The sequence below is a fragment of the Pangasianodon hypophthalmus genome, chromosome 17, assembly GCF_027358585.1.
Source record: "Pangasianodon hypophthalmus isolate fPanHyp1 chromosome 17, fPanHyp1.pri, whole genome shotgun sequence".
Classification (NCBI taxonomy): Eukaryota; Metazoa; Chordata; class Actinopteri; order Siluriformes; family Pangasiidae; genus Pangasianodon; species Pangasianodon hypophthalmus.
Window position 1 is genome coordinate 6579061 of NC_069726.1, and position 27263 is coordinate 6606323.

The 27263-nt window shown below is 39.8% G+C and overlaps 1 protein-coding gene across 7 annotated transcripts in view; it reads left to right on the top strand.

The window, feature by feature from the left end:
* LOC113544721 (cAMP-specific 3',5'-cyclic phosphodiesterase 4D) overlaps nt 1-27263 on the top strand; it is a 182396-nt gene that overhangs the window by 18341 nt on the left and 136792 nt on the right. For 5 of the 7 annotated variants that reach the window (XM_034312421.2, XM_034312422.2, XM_026943642.3 and 2 more), the window contains exon 3: nt 15205-15425. In XM_034312421.2, the coding sequence (XP_034168312.2) occupies nt 15205-15425 (221 nt within the window). Of the gene's footprint in view, nt 1-15204; nt 15426-23140; nt 23430-27263 lie in introns of those variants that run through there. The other 2 variants (XM_026943644.3, XM_053241554.1) reach the window with 1 other exon arrangement.

Consider the following 27263-nt stretch of genomic DNA (forward strand, 5'->3'; position numbering starts at 1 on the left):
AAATACAACTGCTGTAAAGAGTTCTCAGAAGTAAATGTACTGGTGATATTCATCCACCAATGATTCTTTACAGATTCTGTGGCCAAGTTGTCTGAGAGTGGCCATATGATGCCTTCCCCTGGGCAAAATTTGAAGTGTATCAGATGGCAAGGAATGGTGTGTTTGCTGGAGGGTGTTTATTAAGTGATGGCAAGTATCCTCTCTGTGGTTTAGAAAATGTGTAACAGTATCAGTGTATCAGAGGACATGCATTGTAGTAGAGCATGCTCTGGGCATTTGGAAGATGTGCTACTGATGACTACACACGTTTGGGGTTGGGGCATGCATTTTCATCTGAGCACTAATGTGCTTGGTGGATATCGCCACCATGGATTATAGACAAGCTGAATGTCCAGCCCCTACCATGACATTCCACTCTACGAAGAGCACCTCCTCCTCATGTGCATTACTTAGAGGTGTACCACTTCAGGAAGTCTACTCTGTTGCTACCCAGGCATCTCTTCAATTTCTTGCAATTTCCCCAGGGTCTACAATGTTTGCATTGTACCTCCCAGTGGCATAAGTGTGGTGGTTATCTCCCAAAACCTTTCCAGTTAGTCCTAAGATGTATTGGTTCCTCATGACTGTGGCATACTTTAACCAGGAGATTCCCGTCACCCCTGAAGGTTAGGATAGTTGAAATAGAGTACTATATATGTATGCATTACCGCTAGAGTACCATTCGGAACCAGCAAATATTTTTCTTTAACTAGTATTTAAAGGAATATTTTTCTTTAACTACTGGCTAGCACTGTTGCCTCGCACCCCTGGGGTTTGAATTCCGCCTTGATTGGCATTTTCAGATTGTCTATAGTGTGTGAATAGGTGTGTGTGTTTGTACCTTGCAATGGGTGTCCCCCACCTTTTGCCCTGAGTCCCCTGGGTTAGGCTCCAGGCTTGTGCAGGATAAGAGGTACAGAGAATGGTTGGATGGATGGATGGATGGATAGTATTTCATACACTAATAACAAGAACAGTAAAAAAAATATTTTGCAATTTTTCTTAATTAAAAGGGATGGTTATACATCTAACTGTGGTTCAATGGCGGAGTGGAGCACCACCAGTTTCCTTTGTGCAAAGCAACCTCCAGAAGGTCCCAACTGCTTCTCATTCATTCTTTGGTCATTCTGATCCACCCAAATGACCCACGGTGGTTTCCATTGGAACTGATAGACACCAAATAACAAAATCATCACAAGGGTTTATAATATGTCCTGATAGCTCACCACTTAATAAATATTGTTCGTACCATACTTTATTGAGGATGATCATTGCTCAAAATGCTGATCCTGCTTTCTGTCGAGGATGATAATCATTGAAGTGCTGATACTGTTCTATATTGAGGATATGCAATGATCAAAGAACTGATACTTTTTTTTTTATTAAGGATGAGAATCCCTCAGTCTCACCACAGAGCACATGAGGTGCCATTAAGCAATATTCAGACGAAGGGAGACACATGCTGAAACTGACACTTCTAGTTTTGCCCAGGAGAAAACTAGTTTAGCACAGGAGGTAGACATAGTGTTCATCAAATGATACTTAATGGAAGACGGGGCCTCTTGACCTCCTTTCAAGTATGCCTGTGCAATCACTTCTTTTACCCTGATGCTCCCCGAAGCACTCAAACTGCTGGTAACATGCCAGCTGGCAATCATACCTTCATAGAACCCTCACTGGACACAGGGCTGGCCTGGGTACATTCTTAACTGCAAAAGCATCTCGGGTTGATAGGTTTGTTAATATGCAGTGGCATCAATTCTTTTGGTAGAAGTTCTGGGGTCAGCTACAGCGTGACATGTCTGTCCCCAACGCAATAGCAATAGCAATAGCATAAGCAATTCGTAGTGATGGCCAGCAAAAAAGCTGTCTTAAGCAAAGGCTATTTTATATCTGCATCAAGTACAATTGGTTGATGTAAATGCAGCTGTGGTGTTGTTAGTCCACACCAGTATGTGAGAACCTTTAGGGATTCTGGAAAATATTGTAGCGCTATCAACACAGCTTTCGTTTCAAGGATGTTGACATTCCGATATTGAGCCTCAAGTTTTTGCTGGGAGTCATTTGGCCTTACAATTTGCTTATTTGCAGGGAGAACATCCAAGGGTATGACTCGAAGGAAGTCTTGATATGGCTGACAGATGCTGAGCATTCACATGGTCTAAGATGCAACATTCCCAGTTTAACTACAGCAACTAACATCCCAGACAGATGTAGAGAGTTTGTATATTAGCAGTGTGTGGCCACTCATGTTTTCCTGACTGCATCCGTAGTGGAGATGGATTTGTCTTGCATAGAATGTGAGTCAAGCTTCATGTCAGTGAACTGCACAGTCTACATAGGAGTCAAGTTTAATTTAGCCCAGAGCTTAGATCAGAAGCTTTGACTGCCTTGGGCCACTATTTGTTCTTCCCAGCTGTACATTCAACACTGTGGACAGTGTGTTCACTAGCCACTGCTCTGATGTTATCAAGCTCCAGTGCTTCAGCTGAGGGGGAAATCCAGCCCACCGTCAGCATTGTATTTTCAGATATGATGTCCGAATGCTAGCGAACTTTGGTAAATCATGCAGTGGAAGCATGGTCACTCCCCAATCTGGGACGATGGAAGTTTTTCTTACTAGAGTGCTCAGCACTCGTATCTGATATTTGCTTCACTTCCTGCTCTGACTCACAGTATCAGAGAAAGATAACAAATAGTTAATAGTATTCCCATAACGTGTGAGCTGCACCTCATGTGTCCCTGTCAGCGTATGATGCATTTAGGAACAGTGAGTGCTTATGGTTACTAGATGATGGCTTTGCTATTGAAAAAAGGCAATACTTTAATAATGGGCCCCGGCGGCCACGAACATAAGGAAGTAGAATTTTTTTTAAGTGAAGATTCTGTATTTGCATTTTTTATTAGCTATTTTCACTTATTTTCCATTATCAGATTTATCTGTTAAAAATTGATCAGTTATCAATTTTCAAGTTATCAGTTATCTACCAGTGTATTAATTTACAGCAGTATTGGTCCTTAAAATGAGTGTCAGAGTCAAAGGATAATGTTGTGATATTAAATGTAAAAGTAACACAGTGAATTTTTTTTTTTTTGCCAGAATAGCAACCTTTATCATTGCAGCAATTGCATGTAATGGAGCATTGAAAGCAGCATTGTTCTGCCTGTCCAGTTGGAGCAGCCATGCAATTTTCATATTAGTAAACAGATGGTAAAACCATAATCAGTTTATGTTCATGTCTGTTTTTTGTGTGCCATTGTGTATGAGGAATGGTACTGCCCAGTGGTAGACACTTAGGGGTTATACTGTTTAATGGAATACAGAATAGTCATTCGGTTTCCTGTTTAAATTTCCCACCATGACAAATCCAATACACAAACAGACTGAGGGAGTATACTATCATGTAGAATATAGAATTCTACTTCTCTACTCCATTGGCACATGCTTATAATCAGTATAATGTACTCATACTAGCTTTACATTTCATTAAGGAGTAAGCTGCCTTGGTAGATGCCTTTTTTTTTAAAGCCAGAATTGTCATTACTGATATAGAGACTTTGCAAACTGCAGATCTGTTTACCAAGGGTCTTTACTTTTGGCCACATTTGTAGGCAGCATCATATGGGTGGATCCTTCTCAGCTCCAAATCTTATAATTTTGTAACTCATTGTGTATATACACATATGGATCTAAGTTAACCTTCTGTGAACATTTTCTTTACTCTTTTGATTACCACTCATGTTTGTGTTTATGAGGTAAATTTAGATAACTTATAGATGTCGGAAATTTGGCATATGTTGATATTTGGAAAAAAAATTTTGATACACAATGCAGTATTATGATTATACACAGTATGTATTATGATGTTTAGTTTTACTAAAAAAAAAAGAGCATTGCCACAATCAACAAAGCGATATTTTTTTTTAGATTATGCCGTTATTTTTTATTTTTATATTGTTTAGATGACATCATCCGAGCTCACACAATTCAGACAACACAAAACAGGCTAACAGCATTAATGTTCTCACGAACAACAATAATGCTACACCGTAAGTTAACGCAAAGATCACTAATGCTTAACAGTAATTTTCACCATTTTCTAATCAGAAAATGAGACACACACAAATACACACACACACACATACACAGCTCCCTGATGCTGATAAAATATAGAATATACTATGGAGTTCAAAGTTAACTCAATATTGAGATATGGATATATTGTTATATCTGTCATAACCCCCCATAAGTGGGACCTGAGAGACAGAATATGTAACTTGATATAGTTGGTTATCTCACTCTTAGATAGAAGAGCTGACCCTGCTTAAAAGGCCTAAACAGGGCAATGTGTAACAAATTGATATATTTGCAACCTCTTCCAAAAACCATATTCCAAAACCATTAATTTGAAAACTATTCCAAAAACCATAATAATGAGCCAAACTCAATTTACCAGGTTATGTTTTAACATACAGTCAGCTCCAGAGTTATTGTCACACATAATAAAGATAAGTAGAAAGGTGATGAAAATGTCTTAAACTTACACAGAAAATATGAGTAAAATCTAACCTTTTATCGAAGCAAGTGTGTTCTAAGACAATAAAAAAAATAAAATAAATAAATACATTTCAAAAATATAAATTTTTAACAAAATCAATTGAGAGATATTGGGTCCCCTGCATTTAGTTCTTCATGCAATTTAGGAGTCTTCTCCTATAACGCTCAATAAGGTTAGAGCGCTTTTATCAATACTGTAAATTTTGGACTCTGCTTTTCAGCTCACCTCACAGGTATTCGATCGAGTATGCTGTAGCTCAGGGTGATTGTCTTGCCAAAAGATTGATTTTTTGAACCATTTGTATGTGGGTGTGGATGCAACTATTGTGCATCCAAAATTGGTGCACAAGACTTGAAGAAGTCTTGAAGAAGGTGGAGACTTGGTGGACCCAAAATGCTGCAAATCTCCAACCACTATCCTTTGTAAAATGGATCACAATTGCCTCTCTAGCCACACAGTGAGGAGGCAAAATATACTTGTGTCCCATCGTATAAATAATGAAACAGGATGTCATGGATGGACCCTTAAGTTCCTAAATACTCCAGTGAATTTAAAAAGAATGTTAATGGGAAAATGCTTTGTAGGGATGTGAATTATTGTGTCATATATGGTTTTGTTAAATGTTTGCCAATAATTCTAAATTCTGTAGTATTTTACCTCCTTAGAGAATTATATCCTTTAGGATATGTGTTAAATGTCATGATAGTGCCAAAGAGGCGCTGAACTACACCTCCCATCAGCCCAACTGGATCCAACTGGATCAAAACCCTTCTGGACCAACTCACGGCCTGGACCAATGCATCCCCCCCCAGGATGACCCTGATTTCGGACGTCACTCCACCTTCCTATGCCGCTGAGGATGTCGCTCTGCCTCCCTGCTTCACGGTGTATATCGCTCCCCCTTCTTGCTTCGCGGAGAACATTGCTCCCCCTCTGGCCTCGTGGAGGGCGTAGCAGGGACATTGCATCTGGCTATGGCTAAGGGTATTGCTCCCATTAAACCTTGTTGACCTAAGGGCCTTTATCAGAATAACAACATCTCGCTTGACTGTCCAGGACCCCCTTGTGATTATAATTCGTGCTTCGGGAGCCGCGTTTTAAGAGGGGGTTCTGTCATGATAGCGCAAAAGAGGGCACTCTCATTTCACCCTGACTTGCACCAGTAGATAAGTTCTTGTGTTGCTGTATCTTATTGTCAAACTTTTGTTGTTGTTAAGTTCATGTGTTGCCGTGTATACAGTAGTCTCGTTCATAGAATGCATGTTTTTGCCTTGTATCTCCTGTTCTGGTTTTCGCTGTTTTGGTTAGTTGTTTACAGTTTGTATAATAAAAATCTGCACTTACATCTGCCTTCATCTCCTAAATCTGACATTAATTCTGATTTCTCTTTCTATATTTCAGGCAGAAACTGTCCAATCTTCATGTTGTTACTTTTACAATGTGTGTATGTGGCCTCTGGCTGTCACAAGGGTTGTTACTTCACAGGTTTAGTGCATTAGGCTTGTTTGGATAACCAATTACTGTGGCTTGATCTGAAATGTCACACAGCTGCTTTGCATTGCTAAATAAAGGTGGGCACCAGCACAAATAAAAAACCTTGTATGCACTTTTACCCTTGGTCTGCTGTGGTCTCAGTGAAAGCTGGCAGTGGAATGAAGGTGACCTGCTCTTCACCTTCGAAGGCACAGCACAGTGAGTTCAGTGCCACTAGCCAGACTCTCTGGCAGATGCTGTCCAGCTGTCCAAATGTCTCCAGGCCTCCACAGGGTTTTCTCCGTTAGAGTTATTATATGGGTGAAAGCCCAAAGGGGGCTGTTACAAAATTTAAAAAAGCGGGTGGATGGTTCAGCACCCAGTTAAAATGAAGTTCAGTACTGAACTTGTAAGTAAAACTGCACACACATATGCAGCATCTAAGTGCAGTCCTAAAGTCCTGGAGACAAGCTAGACTCACAGCGGACCTGGCAAATTGTGAGATTTAACGATTGGAGGTACTTGGGTCACGGGTAGGTGTGTCCCCAAATTGATAAGACTGCTGCGATTGTGGACTGCCTGCAACCCAAGACGAAAAAGGAGTTGTGTTCCTGGGGCTGACAGGATATTATTGTAGATTTGTGCTAAATTGTTCAGCCCCCCAGCAGCCCACCTGGTGCTGTACATCAGCCAGAAGCTCTCCACTTGAGAGTTTAAGTACATTGCCATAGAAAAGGAGCATCTGGCCATCAAGTGGTTGTTTCTCATACTCCCATAATACTTTGAAAGGGGATGTCCTTTCACCCTCTGTTTGGACCACAATCCCCTGCAGGTTCACCACATGAAGGATGCCAGTGGGTCACTTGTTGGCATCTCATGTTACAGTCTTTTAAGTTCACAGTGGTTCACAGGCCAGGGTGCAGATGGTAGTGACTGACTTTTTCTCTCATCAGGGGGTGGATTTGGTAACAGACCGGACGACTCTCTGCCCTAGGTGGGGCAGTAGGGATATGTAGCAGCTGGCAGCGTGGTTTAGCATGGGTCTGCACTGGAAGGGATGTGTTTGGGGACTAGAAGGTTAAAGAGTATCAGCACACCTGAGCCCTGTTGATCCATGTATATTTATGTGTTCCCCCACTCTCTTTCTTGCTCCCTGAGCAGTGAGTTGAGCATGAATGTGTTGCCATGAGCGAGAGAGCTAGAAAGATGCAATGTGATTTGTTTTGAAAGTTTTATGTTAAATATTTTAAATAAAAAAGATCAAAAAGCACTCCTACCATGAGTCTGCTGTGCTCTCTGAGTGGTGTGCTGCAATGCGTGTTACAATGAAATACATCTATCTATTGATGCACCGCTTCTATATTGGTCTGAAAGACCAGACAAGTAACAAATTGAATTTGACATATTCTTCAGTCCTGATAATTTAATTGTTTTTTTATATGCAAAGTCAAGTAGTGTCATACACACATCTTGTTTGCCTTTGTATTGTATTCTGCCCGTCATTATTTTACTGCCGTTTTTTTGGTTTCTGTCCCAGCTCCTCCCTGACCATGCACAGTGATCATTTTGTTTGCACTTTACCTTCTGTATGTCAAGTTCAGTCTCCTCTGTTTTGAGTCTTGTTAGGTGTGGTATATACACTCGCCATCCACTTTATTAGGAACACATGTACAAATGATAATTCATTTAATTCTCCAATCTCCAGTTAAGTGGCAGCAGTGCAGTGTATACAATCATGCAGATACAGATCTTTTTGTTTTGGTTGTTTTGGTTTTCAGTGACTTTGAAAGTGACATGGTTGTTGGTACCAGATGGGCTGGTTTGAGTATTTCAGAAACTGCTGATCTTCTGGAATTTTCACACCCAACAGTCTCTAGAGTTTACATTAAATGGTGCAAAAAACCAAACACATGTAGTAAGCACTGCTTCTGCAGGTGGAAACACCTTGTTGAGGAGAGAGGTTCCAGCTGACAGGAAGGATGCTGTAACTCAAATAACCACTCTTTACAACCGTGGTGAGCAGAAAAGCATCATAGAACACACATCACATCAAACCTTGAGGCAGATGGGCTACATCAACAGAAGACCACGTCGGGTTCCATTCCTGTCAGCCAAGGACAAGAATCTGAGGCTACAATGGACACAGATTCATCTAAATTGGGCAGTTAAAGTATATGGAGTGTGTTTGTGAGAGTGAGTGTGTATACCACTAAAAATATAATATAAAAATCAAATGTAAAATAAGCGTATACATTATATAGTCTTGTTTGCACAGTATTAGTTTCTGTATTTGACTCTTCTATCATAAAGCTTTTGCATTCAGATGGCTGTGAACCATTTTTGGACCTTTTATTATTATTTTAAAAACAATATAACAAAATAACAAAAAAATAAATAATGTGTGATCAGTGGGTTTCTCAGTGGGTTACAGTTATCATACAAGTATGATTCACTATATGGCCAAAGGTTTGTGGACACCTGGCCTTCACACCCGTATGTAGGCTTTCCCTGAACTGTTGCCACAGTTGGAAGCACATAATCCTTGGTCCCCCTTTGTGGCTACAATAGCCTCAACTCTTCTGGGAAGGCTTTCTACAAGATTTTGGAGTGTGTCTCTGGGAAGTTATGCTTATTCAGTCAAAAGAGCATTACTGACGTCAGGCGCTAATATCGGACGAGGAGGCCTGGCTCGCAATCAATGATCCAGTTCATCCCAAAGGTATTCAGTGAAGTTGCCGTAAGGGCTCTGTGCAGGCCACTGGAGTTTCTCCCCATGTTTTTATAGACCTTCCCTTGTTCACAGGGGCACAGCCATGCTGGAACATGAAAGGGTCTTTCCCAAAATGTTGGCACAAAGTTGGAAGCATACAATTGTCTATGCTGTTGTATTAACATTACCATTCACTGGAACAAAGGGGCCTAGACCACCCTCATACCATTATCCCTCCTCTACAAAACTTTAATGGCACTGTGCATTCTGGTAGGCAGGATTCACCTGGCATCCTCCAAACCTAGATTTGCCATCAGACTGCAGGAGGCATGATTCATCACTCCAGTGAACATGTCTCTACTAGAGTCCAGTGGCGGCATGCTTTGCACCTTTCCACCCGAAGCTTGGCATTGTGCATAATGATCTTAGACTTGTATTCAGCTCCTCAATCATGGAAACCCATTTCACGAACCTAATGACACAAAGTTGTTGTGCTGATGTTGCTTCCAGAGGCAAGGATAGACAATTTTTCCTCGCTATGCCCTTCAGCACTCGGCGACCCTGCCCTGTGAGTTTGCATGGTCTAACACTTTGTGGCTGAGCTGTCGTTACTCCTAGGCACTTCCATTTTACAATAATAGCACTTGCAGTTGACTGGAAAAAGATCTAGCAGGGCAGAAATTTCATGAACTGACTTGTTCAAAGATGGCATTCTATGGCAGTGCCACATTTAAAGTCAGAGCTCTTCAGTATGACTCATTTTACTTCCAGAGCTTGTCTGTGAAGATTGCATGGCTATATCTTTGATTTTTTTGCACCTGTTAGGTGCAATGGGTGTGGCTGAAACACCTGAGCTCAGTAATTAGGAAAGGTGTCCACGTACTTTTGGTCGTATACAGTACATTTCAAATGTCTCATGAAAATCTGCTGCATATGTCCTATTTAGACAACATTCGTTTCACCCGGTGCACTGGGTAATAGTATAATTTGTAGGTACTACTCTGATTTTACTTCAGTATGGATTGGTAGCGTAAGTGTTTTTCTTCCTAACATTCCAGTACAAAATATCTACTGTATTTCAATGGACTCAAGGCTATGCAGATCATTGTACTCTCATCTGGACAAAAAGCTCTGTGATTTTAGAAGCAGCTGCTGCCTCTGGGCTTTTATCCTGGGAAATTATTTTTGACCACTGCTATATAATGTTATTAGTCATCTTTGCAAACCTATCCAGAAAACTATGAAATACTTTTGCAAAATGAGGGATGTTTTAGAAGAATGTCTATAAAATGTTTTTGGTATGGGTCATATTACTTTGTCTTCACACTATCTACACATTAGCAGGTAAAATGCAGCTACAGATATAAAGCCTCTCTTTCTATTCAGTTGCTCTGAACAGGATTTCTTATTTTCTCACTGACCTGCAGTTTAAAAAATAAACCAATACTTGTGTGTCCCCAAGGAGAAATAACACTCTTACATAGCTGAGGGAGACAATGAGTGCAACCTACTTAAGAGCTCCCATAAATTCAACTTAGCCGAGTCTGCCGGTCCGAGTGACCTATCTCAAAGTATCAATAATCACCGCTAGGGCAGCAGGTGCAGCATTACTTTCATTCTGCTCTTTAATTACGTCTTATCACTTATTCATATGCCTCTGTGTGGTTTGTGATTCAAAACCAATTTATGCGTATGATTGCGTACATGAAAATAATTCTAGCTACAAGGATTTGGACGTTAAAACATTTATCAGGTGACTCCTTAATGTTTCTTGTCCAACTATCAAAGCCTCCAGAAATTGGTTTTAATCTATAGGGTTCTATAGGGTAGGAGAATGTAGGCTGTAAATGAAATGTTCCTGGACAGTCAATATTAAGGTGTTTTGTAAAAGAAATACAAATGAGCTTTCTGTAGCAGGTAAATGGCTGCTAAATCAATAGGAAGCAAAGGCATTAATCTGTAATTAAAGGAACATTGTACGACAGAAGTATGTTATAACACTCACCCACAGGGAGTTTGATAATAGATAGGGTTGTCAAGTACAAATGGTGAAGGGAGGTAGAGTAAACATGAGGGAATCAATTAAAAAAAGGATATGGTAGCTGGGTCTTAAAGCAATTTTTTTTTTTTTTTTTTTTTTTTTCGTCAGGAGAATGCACATGGAAACACAATAGCACCTTGTATCCTGGCTCTTGCAATGAAAAACACGTAGTCCACCTATCACTGGACAGAGTTTCATGCTCATGTAGACTACATGAACACCAGCTGTACACTAGTGATAAATAATTAAAATGTTTAGACTGCATAACCACAAGGGATGATTTTACAAAATAAAATACTGTAGCTTAAAGCAGGAACTAACCAACCCAGTCTTTTTCGGTTGTGAATCAGTGATGTGGAATAAACTGCTCAGGTTCATTCACTCTGCAGATTTCCCTACAAAGCTTTAAGAAACACCTCAGCTCTTCTTGAACATTGATACTGAAACACCCAAAACACTCTCCCTCTGAGTGTATGTGTGTGTTTGAATATGCCTATCAAGGTGTTGATGGTAGAATCTCAGTCTCACTGTCGGCTCCTTTTAGAAATCTACCAGGCTATGAACTTTTTGGGTAAAGGCATCTGCCGGGTGAATACATATAAAGGAAAATCCAATGAAAAACCTGAAGGAATAGTGATGAGTAAAATATTTCATAGAAATGAATGCAGGATGGCATGGTGGTACAGCAGTCTGCATTGTCGCCTCACACCTCCACAGCTTAGTTTACTGCCTGTGAGTTTTGCATGCTTTCCTCATGTCCTTGTGGGTTTCCTCTAGGTTCTCAGATTTCCTTCCACAGCCCAAACCCATGTCAGTAAGTGAATTGGTGACTCTGATTTGCCCCTATGAATGACTGTGATGAAAAAAAAAGAATCAATTAAATAATTAAATGCATGAATTTAGATATACATGGGTGAATACTGCATATGAGCAAGGTTACAGACACATGAAACATACTGTATAAATGCTATGCTTATTTACTGGAAGCATGTTTGACATGAACTAGTAAAACACTTCATCACCTGTTACTTCACAAGTAGGGAGTGATCTGGTGCTAAGTGCTTGTGAGCAATACTCTATAGGAAATCGATTATTTTTGTACACATTATGTTTGCTGTACAGATTATGAAGCAGATTCATTCAGGACTGGTATACTATATTCATAACTAGGGATGTTTAAACAGTTATATAGTTTCTAATTCCATGGCTAGCTGTAAGAATATTTTTCCGTTACTGTGTTCGAACACTTTATTTGAAGAACTCTGACAGCAATGCTTTTATATTAGCTAAAAAGGATGAAATGGAAAGAAAAATGGCAATAGTTTAAAAGAGGAACTAGCAATACCAATCCATAAAACCTACTGCTCGTCCTTATAGTCTGTCTGTTTACTGGCTGCAGACTTAATTGTCTGAAAGAATGCAAAAATTCTTCAAATGTTCCTGGTCTTGCTTTTATCCACATGCTAGTCAAAGAAAAACACATTTCTAAACCATGTAAAGCCTTATAAACACCAAAAATTGTTTATTATTATGGACTCCCTTTATTTTTTTGAAAACCCTCTTATTGTTCATAGTGTCCAGAACTGGCACACTATCAATGACACAACTGTGACTTAGCTGTAGTTCAAAATTTTCACCAAGGTTGAGCTTGCAAGATGAGATTAACAGCCCTTCAGCTTATGTGAGGACTACTCTTTCCTAGTTTAACATCTAGGGGCAGGAAAACAGAATCACATGTTAGTCATGTAGGTTGCAGTTATACATAATAATAGTTATATATGCATGCATGCGTGGAAACGGAACCAAATCTTAAAAATTGTCAGGACAACTTGCAACTTGCATTTTTTTTATTTTAAGGTGTCTAATTAGCACTTATGGAAGGAGTGTCCAGTGACAGCACTTTGTAACAGTCAGTGGTAAAGCTGTTCCTTTAGGTTTTCCAGCACAGGAAGGTCTTCAGAATGGAGCTCTTTGCAGTTTCTTGGTAACAACATGCTTTTTTGTCATTAACTTGTGAATGAATGACTGTTTATACCTGCCATAATGTAAATGATAACGGGTACTAACTTGTTTGGAGGATGTTCCACAACATTAAATGTAACTAAACAGATAAAAGGATGACGTGTCATTCTTTATTTTAAAAAATTATAATCATTGGCAAGTTGTTGTGCTATAAGAGAATATAACACTTTGGGACATGCTGTTATAGGAAAATAATCAATTTTGGAATGGTAATGGCATCACACACAGTACCTAATTAGATTGTTCATAGTTCATGTACCACAATCTGAAGAGTGAAGCTATATGATGTATGAAAGTATTTACCAAGTATTATGTTTCCATCAAGTTCTTTCCCCTCTGTAAGGTCACTGTATTATGCACAGTGCAGTATTATTGCCAGCTATAATATTATGTAAAAATAACCCGATAGCTAAGGCACTAGAAAGTACAAGTACTTCAGCCCATATACTCTGCCATAGGAAGTGTTCTAGGGCATCTCTGACAGATTTCAGTGTTCTGACAGACAGTGTTTTCTACAGACTGTATTCAAGGCCAGATAAACTAGACTTACGTGTCTTGTCTGAGATGTCTGCCTAATAGTTTCCAACTGAGCCCCTATCCCGTGGAGTGGTGCTGTCATCAACAGATGCACAAATCATTGTATGATATTTATACAATCTCCGCTGATGGTATGACTATTGCTGTTGGATTTCTGATCATTAACTGGAATTAATAACCAAAACATGGTGCACTCAAGCTTTGTCAAAGCACCACTGAAATTCTGAGTCATTAAGCTTGTGTAAGAATAAGATTTCAATTTTTAAGCTTGTCTTATCCTTCCTTAATCAAACACTGAATCCGTTTATCTTGTAGTATTATCTATGTATTATATTGTACCAGTTCTTATAAGCTAGTCAGCTGACTGTGCTTCCCTCACATTTTTTTTTTCTCTGTGGTCACATGGCCACATTTTATCTTCCCTGGGTGTGAGAGTGTGTGCCGACTACAAATGACCCCCTTAGTGCATTATGTCCCCAAGCTTTCAAAACATGACTCAGTCTCATCGTATAAATAATGAATTGTGCATTAGAGACTCTTTGCAAAATGGGAAACAAGACGATACAATTGCAAAGTAATGGCTATTTTTTTGCTGAATTTATTTGAAGTTTGTGCATCCTGATTGATGAAATGCATAATTAGACAAGGCACAGAGCCTAATCACACTATTAGAGGGTATGCATGGACAGGAAAGAATATCCTTTATGTCAGAAATGTGTGTACATGTACTTGTACATGCAGTGCTTTTAGAAGATTTTACTTCATACATGTTATTAGTTTATTGTTTTTTATTTGAATGTTTACCATAACGAAATGACAGTTTAGGAGATGTTCAGCACAGTGATTTAGTTACCCTGCTCATTTCAAGCAGCTTTACCATGTCTCTCTGCAACATAAAACTGGTCCTGTGGGAGCCAGTCTAAGGGATGTGCTGCACAAACACCAGTGTCCCTCATGGCACATGATCTAGAAAAGTAAACACAATGTAGGCCTACTAAATCCTCAAATTATGTGGCAGTCATGCGCTTGAGAGGCAGAGTAAAATTGCATATCAGTGCACATCACTGTCCTAGTTCTTTTCTGCCACCTGAGTTTCTATTTGTAAAGGGGTATGATCTAGATTTGATGTGGAGTATCTGCAGCTTTTTAAGTGCTCTATGCATAATGAAATAGCCAATATCAGATTCATGTCAGCATTGCTTTGTTAGTGCCATTGGAGATTTTCCCTTGAGACTGTGGCTTTTCAGTAAAGCTAAACAAATGCAAGTTCTCAGTTGAATGTATTGCTGATGCAGCCAGTATGAGGCTGCAATGAAATGATGCTGATAAATAGGTTTTTACTGAGCAATCTAATCCCCAATTTGATATACTTGGACCTAGTTTGAACCTTTCGTGATGTGGGAGAAGTGAAAAATTATATTTGGTACTATTGAATGGCTCTGGTGTCTTCTTTCTTGCATAAAGCAAAATAAGCTTAGAAATCACGCTCTTGTTATATTATCGCATGCTCTGATGGTCAAAAGTGATCAGACCTCATATCTATATAATTATAAAATTACACACCAAGCATACTTGCTGTTTAAACTCTCATGACTAGGATGGACAATTTTATTCCTTTTAGTTTTTTTCAAATCTGTCTTATGAGTAAAGTAAGTAGTGAACAACACCAAAAATGAATGGCAATATGCTAAATATTCCTAACTCAAGCTGTTAATGCTTGTGCTTATGTTTTTTAATCCTCCCTTTTATAATCATACATGATTTTAATTAAACTTGACGCAGTCGCAATGTGTGTGTGTGTGTGTGTGTGTGTGTTGTGCCAGGTAAGCGATAGCTCTCTGGAATCCCCAGAAACGGAGGACAGCCCAGTCCCTGAGTGCTTTCAGGTACGTAGGCTATCCAGTAGAACCTTGCAGCTACCTCCTCTGGCCTTCAGACAAGCCGAGCAGAACGACTGGAAGGAGACTGATCAAATACCTCGACCTACCACTTTGGCTCTGAACATGCCTCCTCTGATCGCCATCACCTTGGCTGATTCTAACAGGTCAGCAAATGAATCACATAGCAGCTATGAAATGTTGTGTCACACTAGTATTCAGTATTACATTCTTCTTCTCCTTCTTCTTAAAATGCAGGGAAAAGACTAAACACATAAGAAGCAATGACCACATTTTTGTTTAAAGAAGCAATGACATCAAATTTTGAATATATAGAATTTGAACATAATAGCACATCATTTCATATCTGCATGTTAGATATTTTAGTACACTATGAACTATTTTTAACATAAGCTACTTTAAAAATATAGCTACTATGAAGCAAGTCACTGAGAAACATTATTGAGTAACCAGTGCATCCACAATTGGGACGAAGGCTGAAGCTCAGCTTCTGAAGCTTTGGTGACATTAATTAAAGAATTAGGATCATTCTCTAAATATGGTGGCCTTCTGACCAGCAAAATGTTCCAATTTTGAATCATGTTTTCATATTCTATTTGGAAATTGTGACTGTAATGAAGTGCTATTTTGCACCTGATTCTTAATGTGGTGTCATTACTTTAAATCACTGTAGTTATTAGTAGTCACTAGTGCCATAAGGGCAGCTATTACACCAGCAACAATCAATTATTCTGTCATTTGTTTGTAAAAAATAATTTTGTAGGAAGATTGAAAGGTGTAACTCTAATGACACATCTAAATTATCCACAAGAAAAAAACAATTTACAGATAAAATAATAACTTACGGCGTGTAGAGGGATCGTTTCCTCATGTTGGTTTGAAAGAAGTATCATGATGTACAAACTATGAAACATGCAGCTACAGGTTCCACAGTCATAACATCTTTGTAGATTATGATTTTAATAAAGCAGGCAATGTATACATTCACCGTATACGTTAATAGGAACACCTGTACACTTGTTCATTTATGCAGTTATCCAATCATTCAATCATCTGGCAGCAGCACAATGCATAAAATGATGCAGATACAGGTCAAGAGCTTCAGTTAATGTTCACGTCAAACATCAGAATGGGGAAAAATGTGATCTTTGTTATTTGTTATTTATGGTTTGAGTATTTCAGAAACTGCTGATCTCCTGGGAATTTCACACACAACAGTCTGTAGAGTTTGGTGCGAAAACCAAAAAAACATCCTCTGAGCGGAGAGTCTGCAGGCTGAAACACCTTGTTGAGGAAAGAGATCAGAGGAGAATGACTAGACTGGTCTGAGCTGACAGGAAGTCTATAGTGACTCAAATAAGCACTCTTTACAACCGCGGTGAGCAGAAAAGCATCTCAGCACACACAACACAACAAACCTTGAGGTGGATGGGCTACAACAACAGAAGACCACATCAGGTTCCACTCCTGTCAGTCAAGAACAAGAATCACTGAAACTGGTCAGTTGAAGACTAGAAAAAGACTAGTGATTTTTTTTTTTTTCAATCTCCAACTGTACAGTTTAAGTGAGCCTGTGCCCATGATAGCCTCAGATTCCTCTTCAGAGTCGTGTTGTTTTTCACACAGTAAACACAAGATACTGTTGTGTGTGAAAATGCTGCCACATTATTGAATGATTGGATAATTGCATAAATGAGCAGGTGTACAGGTATTCCTATTAAAGTGGTCAGTGAATGTATACAGTAAATGGTTCTGTGATTTGGTCTTTACTTTTAAACAGGGATGTCACTGAAGATTTTATGTAGTGACATCTGGTTTAGTTTCTCTGGTTTAAATAATGGATATTAAAAGTGCACACTTGTGTTTAGGCTATTATACTCGTGTTTTTTTTTTAATAATGTTTATGATTTGTTGATTTTAAATTATGTGCATTAGCTAGCTACATTAGTTACCTTAGATGAAATAGGTTTGCAGTGGAGAAGAGCGTGAAAGGAACAACACACCGGGTAGGAGCTGTTATTTTCACTCACAATGCGTTGTTTGTAGACAATATTCGTTGTCTCGCCAGCGTTTGTTGCTGAGTTTTATGTTAAGACATGTTTTATCAGGTTACTTGTACTGTAGGAAGATGCTGTCACATAGTACCACCTGGTACTGGATGTTGGTATCTGTAAATAAGTAAATGAGCTCAATATTGATACTGATACATCCCTACACAATAATAAAGTGTCAAACCATTTTTTATTTCTTAGGAACCTTTAAGGTTATACAACGATGTCTGTTACATGGTGCTTTTTTCAATAATTTAAACTATGACATGACCAGTAACTTAAGGGACAAGTTTGCCACCATAGTCTGAGAATTACTCATTCCTTAAAACAAAGAAAGGCCATCTCACTTAATTTGCATAAAATGAAACAAGTAGCCTTGATCAATCTATTTCTTCTGAGAATTCACCTTGAATGTGCTCCCTAATGATTGATCTTTGAACTGGGTCACTGTGGCTTGATTAGGCTGTAATGGCTTTGAAAACCTGAGAACCATATTCCATTTTTCATTACCATACTCTCACTGGAGAATATCAACTGTAGAATCCTGAAGACAGACACACACACACACACAACCTTCAACATTCAAATACAGACGCTCTGTCTCCATCATTCTAGCTCTGTTTCTGCTTGAAGCTCTCACTATTTCTCTCTTATTGAATGTACTCTTTTGCATCGAATACATGACAGAATGAAACCTGATGAAACCCTACTGCTTACAATCAGTATCCTCCTGCAGCTAGTTGCTGAAAAGCTATTTCACTCCCATCCTAACATATTCAAATGTTTTACAAAGCGTCTTCAGGGTTGAGCTGTTTTTCAACCAAGCTTGAGAAATTCAAGAGTATACATATGCTATACTGAGCCATCTATAGCACAGTACTTCCAAATTATTTAGTCTGAAACATGCATCTGAATGTACCTTGGACCTCCATGTTTCATGATTATACGAGCTCTATCGTTAAAGACGCCGAAGCTTCTGAATCATTTTTAATATAACCAAACTTTAGCACTCTTTAGTTGGTCAATATGGACTTTTGCCATCATGGAGTCACGCTCGCAGATTTGTAGAAGTTTGCATGACATTTGCATGAATACTGCAGTATAATGTCGAAGGTTTTTGTTTGGCTTCAAACAGCTGTCTGTAAAGAACACATTATATCAAGACGAGTGACAAAGGAAAAAAGACCATAAAGTGTTTTAGTAAGGTGCTTGGCCACCAGGAACCACCAGAACAGCTTTAGTGTGATTATCTGATACATCCAGATTCTGCAAGTACTGAAGGGAAGGAAGAACACCATTCTTCAAAAGGATATTCCCTCAACTTTTCTTTCATTTGTCACTCATCTGTATATTTTCTTTAATTCAGTGTTCAATGTTCTCTTACTTCAACTCGGCTATCCTGAGCTATCCTATACTTCATCTTGCCTCTAAATGTGCTTTATTTGGTATTCATTCAGCAGAAGGGCCAAATTCTTCCTGAATTATTTAAGTGTGACGACACATATGCTTGTGCCAAATCACTGATTTCATTAACGCAGTGGATCGTTCTGGTCCATTGCTCTCCCAGCTGAAGGAATACATAGCACTCTTGACTGCTTTCTGCATCGGTGTTGCTGATAGCACATATTGGCATGACATTATATAATCAATTCAACCCTAAATTGCCGTCATGCTTTATTCTGTTTCTTCTGGCTTGAAAAAAACAAACAAACAAGAATCTATATATACATGACATGAAGGCAGATGGATGAATGCAAGTGCAGGTTTTAGCAACCAGAATATAAGTGTGCATCAGGGACCTGGATCCCATGGGAACCCAACAAATAAGTGGGTTTTACTTTCATGCAGGTGGGAGTGGACGTTCAGATATGAATCTCGCAAGACAAATTAAGACCATGTTCATTATCATGGGAGTGTATTGGGTGCTCGCACCGCACCGTTTGAGACATTTAGCGCATTCACTCATTCATCTTCAGTAACTGCTTTACCCTGGTCAGGGTTGTGGTAGTTTAAATCACTAATTTGTTTGTGTTTTAGGAAATAGAACCGATTAGGTTAGTTAGAAAATATTCTGTTCAGATACAAACAAAAATAGTAATTGTGGGAGGAGGTGGAATTGGTCAAACCTTCTGCAGGAGGGGGTGAACAAATCAAAAGAGCTAGGCAGAAAGCAGAACAGTAAACCAGCAAATAGTCAGGCAACTGACAAACAGGCATAAACTAAACAGGTAAATGATAAACAAATGGGTCACTTGGCAGTTCCCAACTGCCAGCCATCTCTCACCTGTCAAGGGACAGCTATCAACCAGGGAGTGGAAAGTCTAACACATGCTTCCTTTGAGACCTGCAGCCACCCGCATCTTTTCGAACTGGTGACACTGTGACATTGCAAAACACACTCGGAGATAAATGCTATCTGCCCTCTTCCACATACATGAACTCAGAGACGCCCATGATTGGCTAGTGTTTCTGTGATTGACAGGGGAGTTTGCTATCCCTCTCGCCCAGAGAGCACGGCCAAGTTTGCACCCTTGGCTCCTAGCCACAGATGGCTGTGGCATTGTTAGGATTCGAACTCTTGAACTCCAGACGATGAGACGAGCTTTTTAAAAAATTTTTATCTGGGTTAGTTAAAGGGAGTGTGCTTGATTGAGAACAGGTAAATCTAAGTAGTCCAGAGATGTAGAATGTGGATAGGTGTCTGCTTGGTCTTGTGATTGAGTTTCATGTGACATTGTCGCAGACTGGGGATCATGGGATTTGCAGACGTGGACGTCATCATCATGCATTTGGGTTGGGGGGGGCTAGGGGCGACTGACATTTCTCTTCATTTCTCTTGTGCCTGACCTATCCTGATGCTGTACTTCTGCTTGGAGCTTTCTGCACTTATGACTCACCCTCTGTGGATGGTCCCACATGAATCACCTACAGATTGCACTTACCAAAACAGTTTATACCAAGACTCACTCATTCTTCAATGGATAACTTCACTTGGATACTGTAGACTTGTACCTAAAAATTATACTGTAATCATTCAAACCTTGACATACATAAGGAACATTCATTTTACCTTTGTAGTATACAACTGAAGAAGAGTATTGATTTATAATCCCAGAAGAGGATAGGTTCCCTTTTGAGTCTGGTTCCTCTCAAGGTTTCTTCCTTGTGTTGTCTCAGGGAGTTTTTCCTTGCCACAGTTGCTTCTGGCTTGTTTATTAGGGATCTAAATCTAAGTCTACATCCAGATTTTCATCCAGAAAGCTGCTTTGTGACAATGTCTGTCATTTGTAGAGACTCGCAGCAGCGGCAGGCAGAGCAGGTGTGGTGGCAGCGAGAGGTCCGAGGCTTTCTCGTAGGTGCTGGGGGTCATGTCTCTTGGAGTGTCACAAGGGGTGAGCATGGCCAGTATCTGCAAGATAAAGAAGAAAAGGGATCAGTATACTTAGAGAGACAGAAGCTGCTCACTCCTCTGAGGCCGCAGCACCCTTTTATCCTCTTCTGTCTTCTCTGTGAGGGTGAGGAGAAGCTGTGCTTCATTCCTCTGCCCTGCCCCATGGCCACGTGCTCTTTCGCAGTCCATAACAGTGGTGCTGTGCGGTGGTTTTTGCGTGTGGTCTGGAGGCCCGCCGTCACATATTGAAAGTGCTGTGTAAATAAAATTGAATTGATTTTGAATTGTTATTAGTCAGAATAATTGAAAGAAAATGTAAATGAGAATATCTGAGACAATTCAGTAAAATAAAAAATACATTTCTTTCAATTTTATCTCTTAAAAAAGTAAAGCACATGGGCTTGATTAATTAAATTAAGCGCACGAGCTTGCTTAACTCAATTTCACTGATTGTGATTGAGTGACACCAGCAGGAAATGAGATGCATTGTGATTTTAATTACCATTAATAATCTGGCCTGTTTACTGAACAGGGTGGATGTTTTGGTGTGTTTCGTGAGTCACATCTTCCGTATGTCATGAGCTTCCAGTTCTAATAAATGTGTGTGATATTACACTGGTACACAAATTACAAACATGCATGACTACTATAAATGGGACATGCAGAATATCCTATGTGGCTGTAGGTGTTTCACTGTGTTTCACGTTGTTGGACATGGGTATACCCCATGTAGCATATGCTCCCAAGGGTTATGTTCATTTACAGCACACATTTAACTACAGAATATCAAAGTCATTCACAGTTGTCCAAGCTGGAGTGGCCAGAGAATGCAAGAAAGCAGCTGGAATCAGACATGTCCTAGAAAGACAGATTATGTTGGAAATGATGAAGTTGGGTGGCCTGGGCAGCAACTATGGTGAAAGGTCGAGTAGATCATTCCTGACAGAAATGTTGCCAAGTAACTGACTGTATCAGTTTATGATCAGTTCTATAATATGGTCTTTATTTTATTTGTAATCTAATGAAAAAATAAATTAATTTAATTGTATTTAAAATATACAGAACTAAGTGTGTTGCAAGTATAGTAACAATTTTATGTACTTAATTATGATTTGCTGTAATTACTTATTAGTATGTATTAATCTGTTTATAAGTTGATGTTGCTGTAACAGTTTTATTTTATCTGAGTTTATGTTTAGAGATGAAAAGGAGGACATGCAATTTTTTTTCATGATCAGTGATAGCTATCTAGATGCGATCTATGTTTGAACATATTGTGGCCAGAGTTCAACACTGGACAGAGCTACACATTTTCCTTGGCTACCCTTGGCTGTGTTACAATCATAAGAATTTACTGCCAAGCATAAGTTCTTTTCTGCATGTATCCTACTAAAGTGGGTTGAAAAGAAGTGGCTTCTCTTTAATCATGTGACTCTTTCAGGGTTGAAGGCTTCACATACATTATATGGCCAAAAGTTTGTGGACACCTGACTATCACATCCGTATGTGCTTTTTGAACATCCCATTCAAGATTTAGTCCCGTTTGCTGTTATAATAACCTCCACTCTTCTGGGAAGGCTTTCTACTAGATTTTGGAGTGTGGCTGTGGGGATTTGTGCTCGCTCAGCCCCAAAAGCATTAGTGAGGTCAGGCGCTGATGCATGTAGTCGACATTCCAATTCATCCTAAAGGTCCTCAGGGCGATTGAGGTCAGGGTTCTGTGCAGGCCACTCGAGGTCTTCCACTCCAGCCTTGGCAAACCATGTCTTCATGGAGCTTGCTTTGTGCACAGGGGTAATGTCATGCTGGAACGAGTTTGTGCCTCTTAGTTCCAGTGAAGGGAATTTGTAGAGACATTCTACACAGTTGTGTACTTCCAAATTTGTGGCAACAGTTTGGGGAGGAATCACATGTGGGTATGATGGTCAAGTGTCCACAAAGTTTTGGCCATTTAATGTAGTTAAAATAGTTACATTTTGGCATGAGCTTTAATGGTATTCATGTAGAATCAGCTAAGTAGAAAAATCGTTTGACTTTAGGACACTTTCTGTAGCAAAATCAAGTTTTTTGAACTTTGTTTTTCACTAGAAGCCCATAAAGTTGCAATTTAATGTGAAATGTGCTATAAAAATTAAGTTGTAGCCTAATTTTCATAAACCATAACCTTAACTGGATCAATTATTTAAAGCGTGAGAAAGCTTTTAAAGAAAGTATATACATACATACATACATATATATATATAGATGTATATAATCTTTCTCACGCATACCAAAGTTTTAGAAGTTGCGTACCAGAACGGACACACACACACACACACACACACACACACATTTGACAGGGAATTAAATCTGCTATAAACGATGCGTTGAACGTCGGGTGCCGTCACGGACTCGTTTGCTGAAGTCGCTGAAGTCGTAAGGAAGCTCGATGAGACGGTGAAATGCGAGTGGAAATGCGAGCCGTGCTGAACGTTAGTGGAGGCAGCAGCAGCAGTAGCAGCAGCAATAGCAGCATCAGCAGCCACTTCAATGCGCGCAGAGCAGGAGACACAGCGCAGAGAGGAACGCCAGGCCGATCCGATACCGAGGGCAAAGTGAAACCGGACCGACGCGGAAATGGACCGAAGCTACGCGGTGGACACGGGCCACCGACCGGGGCTCAAAAAATCGCGGATGTCGTGGCCGTCCTCGTTTCAGGGATTTCGACGGTAAGGAGCCGGTATTGTGTGCATTTAGTAGAGGAGAGGGATGGGTGTGTAGGGCTTTGTCAAAGCGCACTTTGTTTGCTCGGAGGATAGCAGGAAAAGGGAAGAACAGCTGTTTTTAATAAGAAAAAAAAAAATGAGGAAGTCGTATTAGTAGTTTCAGAAGGGTGCTACTTTATCTTTATCATCTCATTGTATCAGCTGAAGCCTGGAAAAATCTGCTGGGATGTTAGAAGGATGTGCGGGGATCACTCCATTCTTTACACGAATGAATATTTATCACTATTTCTCTGACTCGGACACAATCAGCTAAAAATATCCGTCCATTTTAATTAAAGCAGAAAGTCAGAAAGTTGCATTTATTTCTAAAAGATGAGCACAATTTCAGTCCCATCTCCATTGGAGTTACTTTGTGCATAGTGTTTAAAGATCATTCTTTAATGCTTTCATGACTTCAGTGCACATTTGATTAGTGGTGTGTCAGTATTATGAGCCGAATGAACCGTGTGAATGGACGGTTGTACTGGATTTTCTTGGGCAGTGCTGTCAGACTTGCCGCAGTTACATGGGATTTCACAGCAGTGCACTGAGCGCACCCAGTGAGCAGTGTGGGTACAAGTAGATGTACACCTGATTCAAAGGTGCAAAAAAGGCATGTGTGTATAGCATGGTCTGTTTGGTGCATTTGCACAGCTGATGATCAGATGAGATGTGTCCTCACCTCCCTTGATGAATCTGTCACTATAAAGAAAAAAAAAATCTACTACACAAAGTGCCACCATTGGATTATTTATTTATTAAATAGAAAGCACAGTTGTGCCCCAGGTAATAACTGAATAACGTAATAGCCTGGCTTTGTGACAAATAGCTAATTAAGTGAATTTATGGATTGATGTGAACTCATGAAAAGAAGAGCAGATCAGCTTATCAACAATAAATTCGTCCTATGATAAAAGATAAATCACATTCAGCCCCTTTTAACAGATCGCCTTTTCAACAAATTGTACACAGGATACAGAGGAGTTGCCATTTTTGAAACAATAATGTGTTAATATTTTTAATCGAACAGATTTTGATGATTGCGTTTTATCTGTAGTCATTGCTGATGCCTGATTTAGGGATTTAGAGAAGTCATTTTGTATTTTTTTTTTTAAGTTGGCATAAATTCTCTGTTTGCTGATTATAAATCAGGGTTGTTTTTCCACCTTGAATTGTCCTCACTGAGACTAAGCTTGCCGCTTGGACACATAATTAATGCGCCAAGGTGTCTTTCTTTGCCTGATGCTCTGCCTTCATTCATTTTCATGCATAGATGGTATTCTGGTGAAATGTTTCTCTTGAGAATCTCTTATTTATCTCCAATATCGACTCCTACGTAGATCAGTTCTCAATTGCACTCAAGCTTGCTGTTGAGTCACATATTTATTTGATGACACAACATGCCTATGAGCCAAAATAGGTTGATTAGGATGTTCACAAATTTGCTTAGTTTAGCAATGTACCACATCATCTTTTGAGAACAATCCTCAGAAGCATTTTTTGAAATGGTAGCAGAGAAGATGTTCATCCTTTTCTGAAACCAGGCCCATCACTTCTCATTTTGGAAAATAGTCTGTGGTCATTTCAGCCATCTTTCTGTTTTTAGTCAAGGGGTCTCATGCTCTAACTCCATCTGTCCTGTCAGAATAGAGAACATTATCCATTTTGCAGCATTATGTTCCACTTGAAGTCACATGTTCTTTCCTAGGTATAGAGATTTCTGTTACAGATAGTATGCATATGGTCGAGCCATTATCATTGCAGAGTGACACTTGTGTTCAGTTGACTATAAGTAGTGTAGGGTGGTTGCAATTATTGTTCATTACCTTTAAAACATTTAGGTTGCAGTAGTTTTGATGAAATTGTCAGCTTTTCAGTGAAACATTGTCCACTGTTACATTAAATAACAGATTACAAAGAACACAAATGCTTCTTCTGAGCTACAAAAAAGTTTGGATAGTAACTTTCAGATCTAATTTCATAAGAAGTAGGCAAATAATGTGTACACTAAATTAACCAATAATCCATCTTAATCTGTAGCATCTTTTTCCCTTACGGAACACCCTGTTTGTGGCACTGTTGATACTGGCTAATGGGACAGTGGCGGTGGAACAGCACCCTCAGGGAAATAAGGTGGAACTCTCAGCTCTGCTAGGGATCCAGTAGTACTCTCTGGAACGGAGCACATGTTAGATGGAGGAGTTGGTTTAGGATCTGGAATGGAAGACACTGGAAACAGATTTGCTTCCCTAAGAACACCAGGTGTCACTTTTGTTGTGGGTGCACTTAAAGTCATTGGAATAGGGTCATCAAAGATATGGCAGAGAAAGGATGATCTACCCTGCTCATCTAGCTGGGTGTAGTGAGCCTTAGGCTGAGGATATACACTGTATGGCCAACATTATGTGGACACCTGATCATCATGCCCATATGTGCTTGTTGAATGTCCCATTCCAAAGCTGGCATTCCAGTTCATCCCATTAATGTTCAGTGGGGTTGAGGTCAGGCCTCAGTGCAGGACACTTGATCTCTTTCACACCAGCTTTGGTGAACCTTGTCTTTATGGAGCTTGCTTTGTGCACAGCGTCATTCTCATGCTGGAACGTGTTTGGGCCATTTAGTTCCATTCATCCATTTTCTGTACCGCTTATCCTACACAGGGTGGCGGGAAGCCTGGAGCCTATCCTTAGGGACTTGGGGCACAAGGCAGGGGACACCCTGGACTGGGTGCCAACCCGTCACAGGGTACAGTCTCACACACACGCTCATACACTATGGACAATTTAGACCCAACGCATGTCTTTGGACTGGGGGAGGAAACCCCCGAAGCACGGGGAGAACACGCAAGCTCCGCGTGCACAGAGAGGAGGAGGGAATCGAACGTGCGAGGCAAACATGCTAACCACTAAGCCACCGTTCACCCGTTTAGTTCCAGTGAAGGGATATTGTAATGCTACAGCATACAAAGACATTCCAGACAATTGTGTGCTTAAAACTTTGTGGCAACTTCCTTTCTGAACTAGAATGGTATCTCTTTTGCCAGCTCTGCTCGTAAGCCACTAAGCTACTTTATCTTCCTCAGGAAGTGAGTAAGCTAAAAGGTGCACTGGAACCACTCCAATCACTGGGAATCCCACTGTATTCACAGAGAAATGGAGGCAGGTCAGACTTGATGAAGGTTGTAAAGGGGACTAACAGGAGCGACTATAGCTGGAGGACAGAGCAGGTCACTGGTATTCTGTAAAACCTAGAGTGGTGGAGATGACGTACACTCACGTAATTTATTGTTACACTGTACCATGCAGGCCCACAGTTGTATGTAAACCTACAAAGCTACAGCCCAAGCATTCTTGCGGCATCTTTGGTGGAGCCATAGGTGACAGGCTGCAAGGGCAAAAGCCTGATCTGAGCTTTTCTGCCAGGTGTAGTCCACCCCACTAATTAAATCCACAGCAGTAAAACACATGCATAGGCAATCTGCAGAAACACTGTAAATGTAACTAAACACAGTAATTGGAAATATGTTTTCTCAATCAAACTGGGGAGTATACTCTATATGTAATTCCTAATGAGGCCATGAATAAGGAACAGATGTGGGTATTAATGAGGTGGTGGCCAGGATAGACATAAAACAAGTAAATGATCAAAATGGTGTGGATTCTGCTGTGGTGGAAATAATGGTGAATTAAATTAAAAAACCTGGTTACAAGTACAAGAAAGACAACAGTGTCAATGTCTAATGATATATAAATACAAAAAAAACTCCAAACTTTCTTTATTTCTATCTTGGCTAGGTAA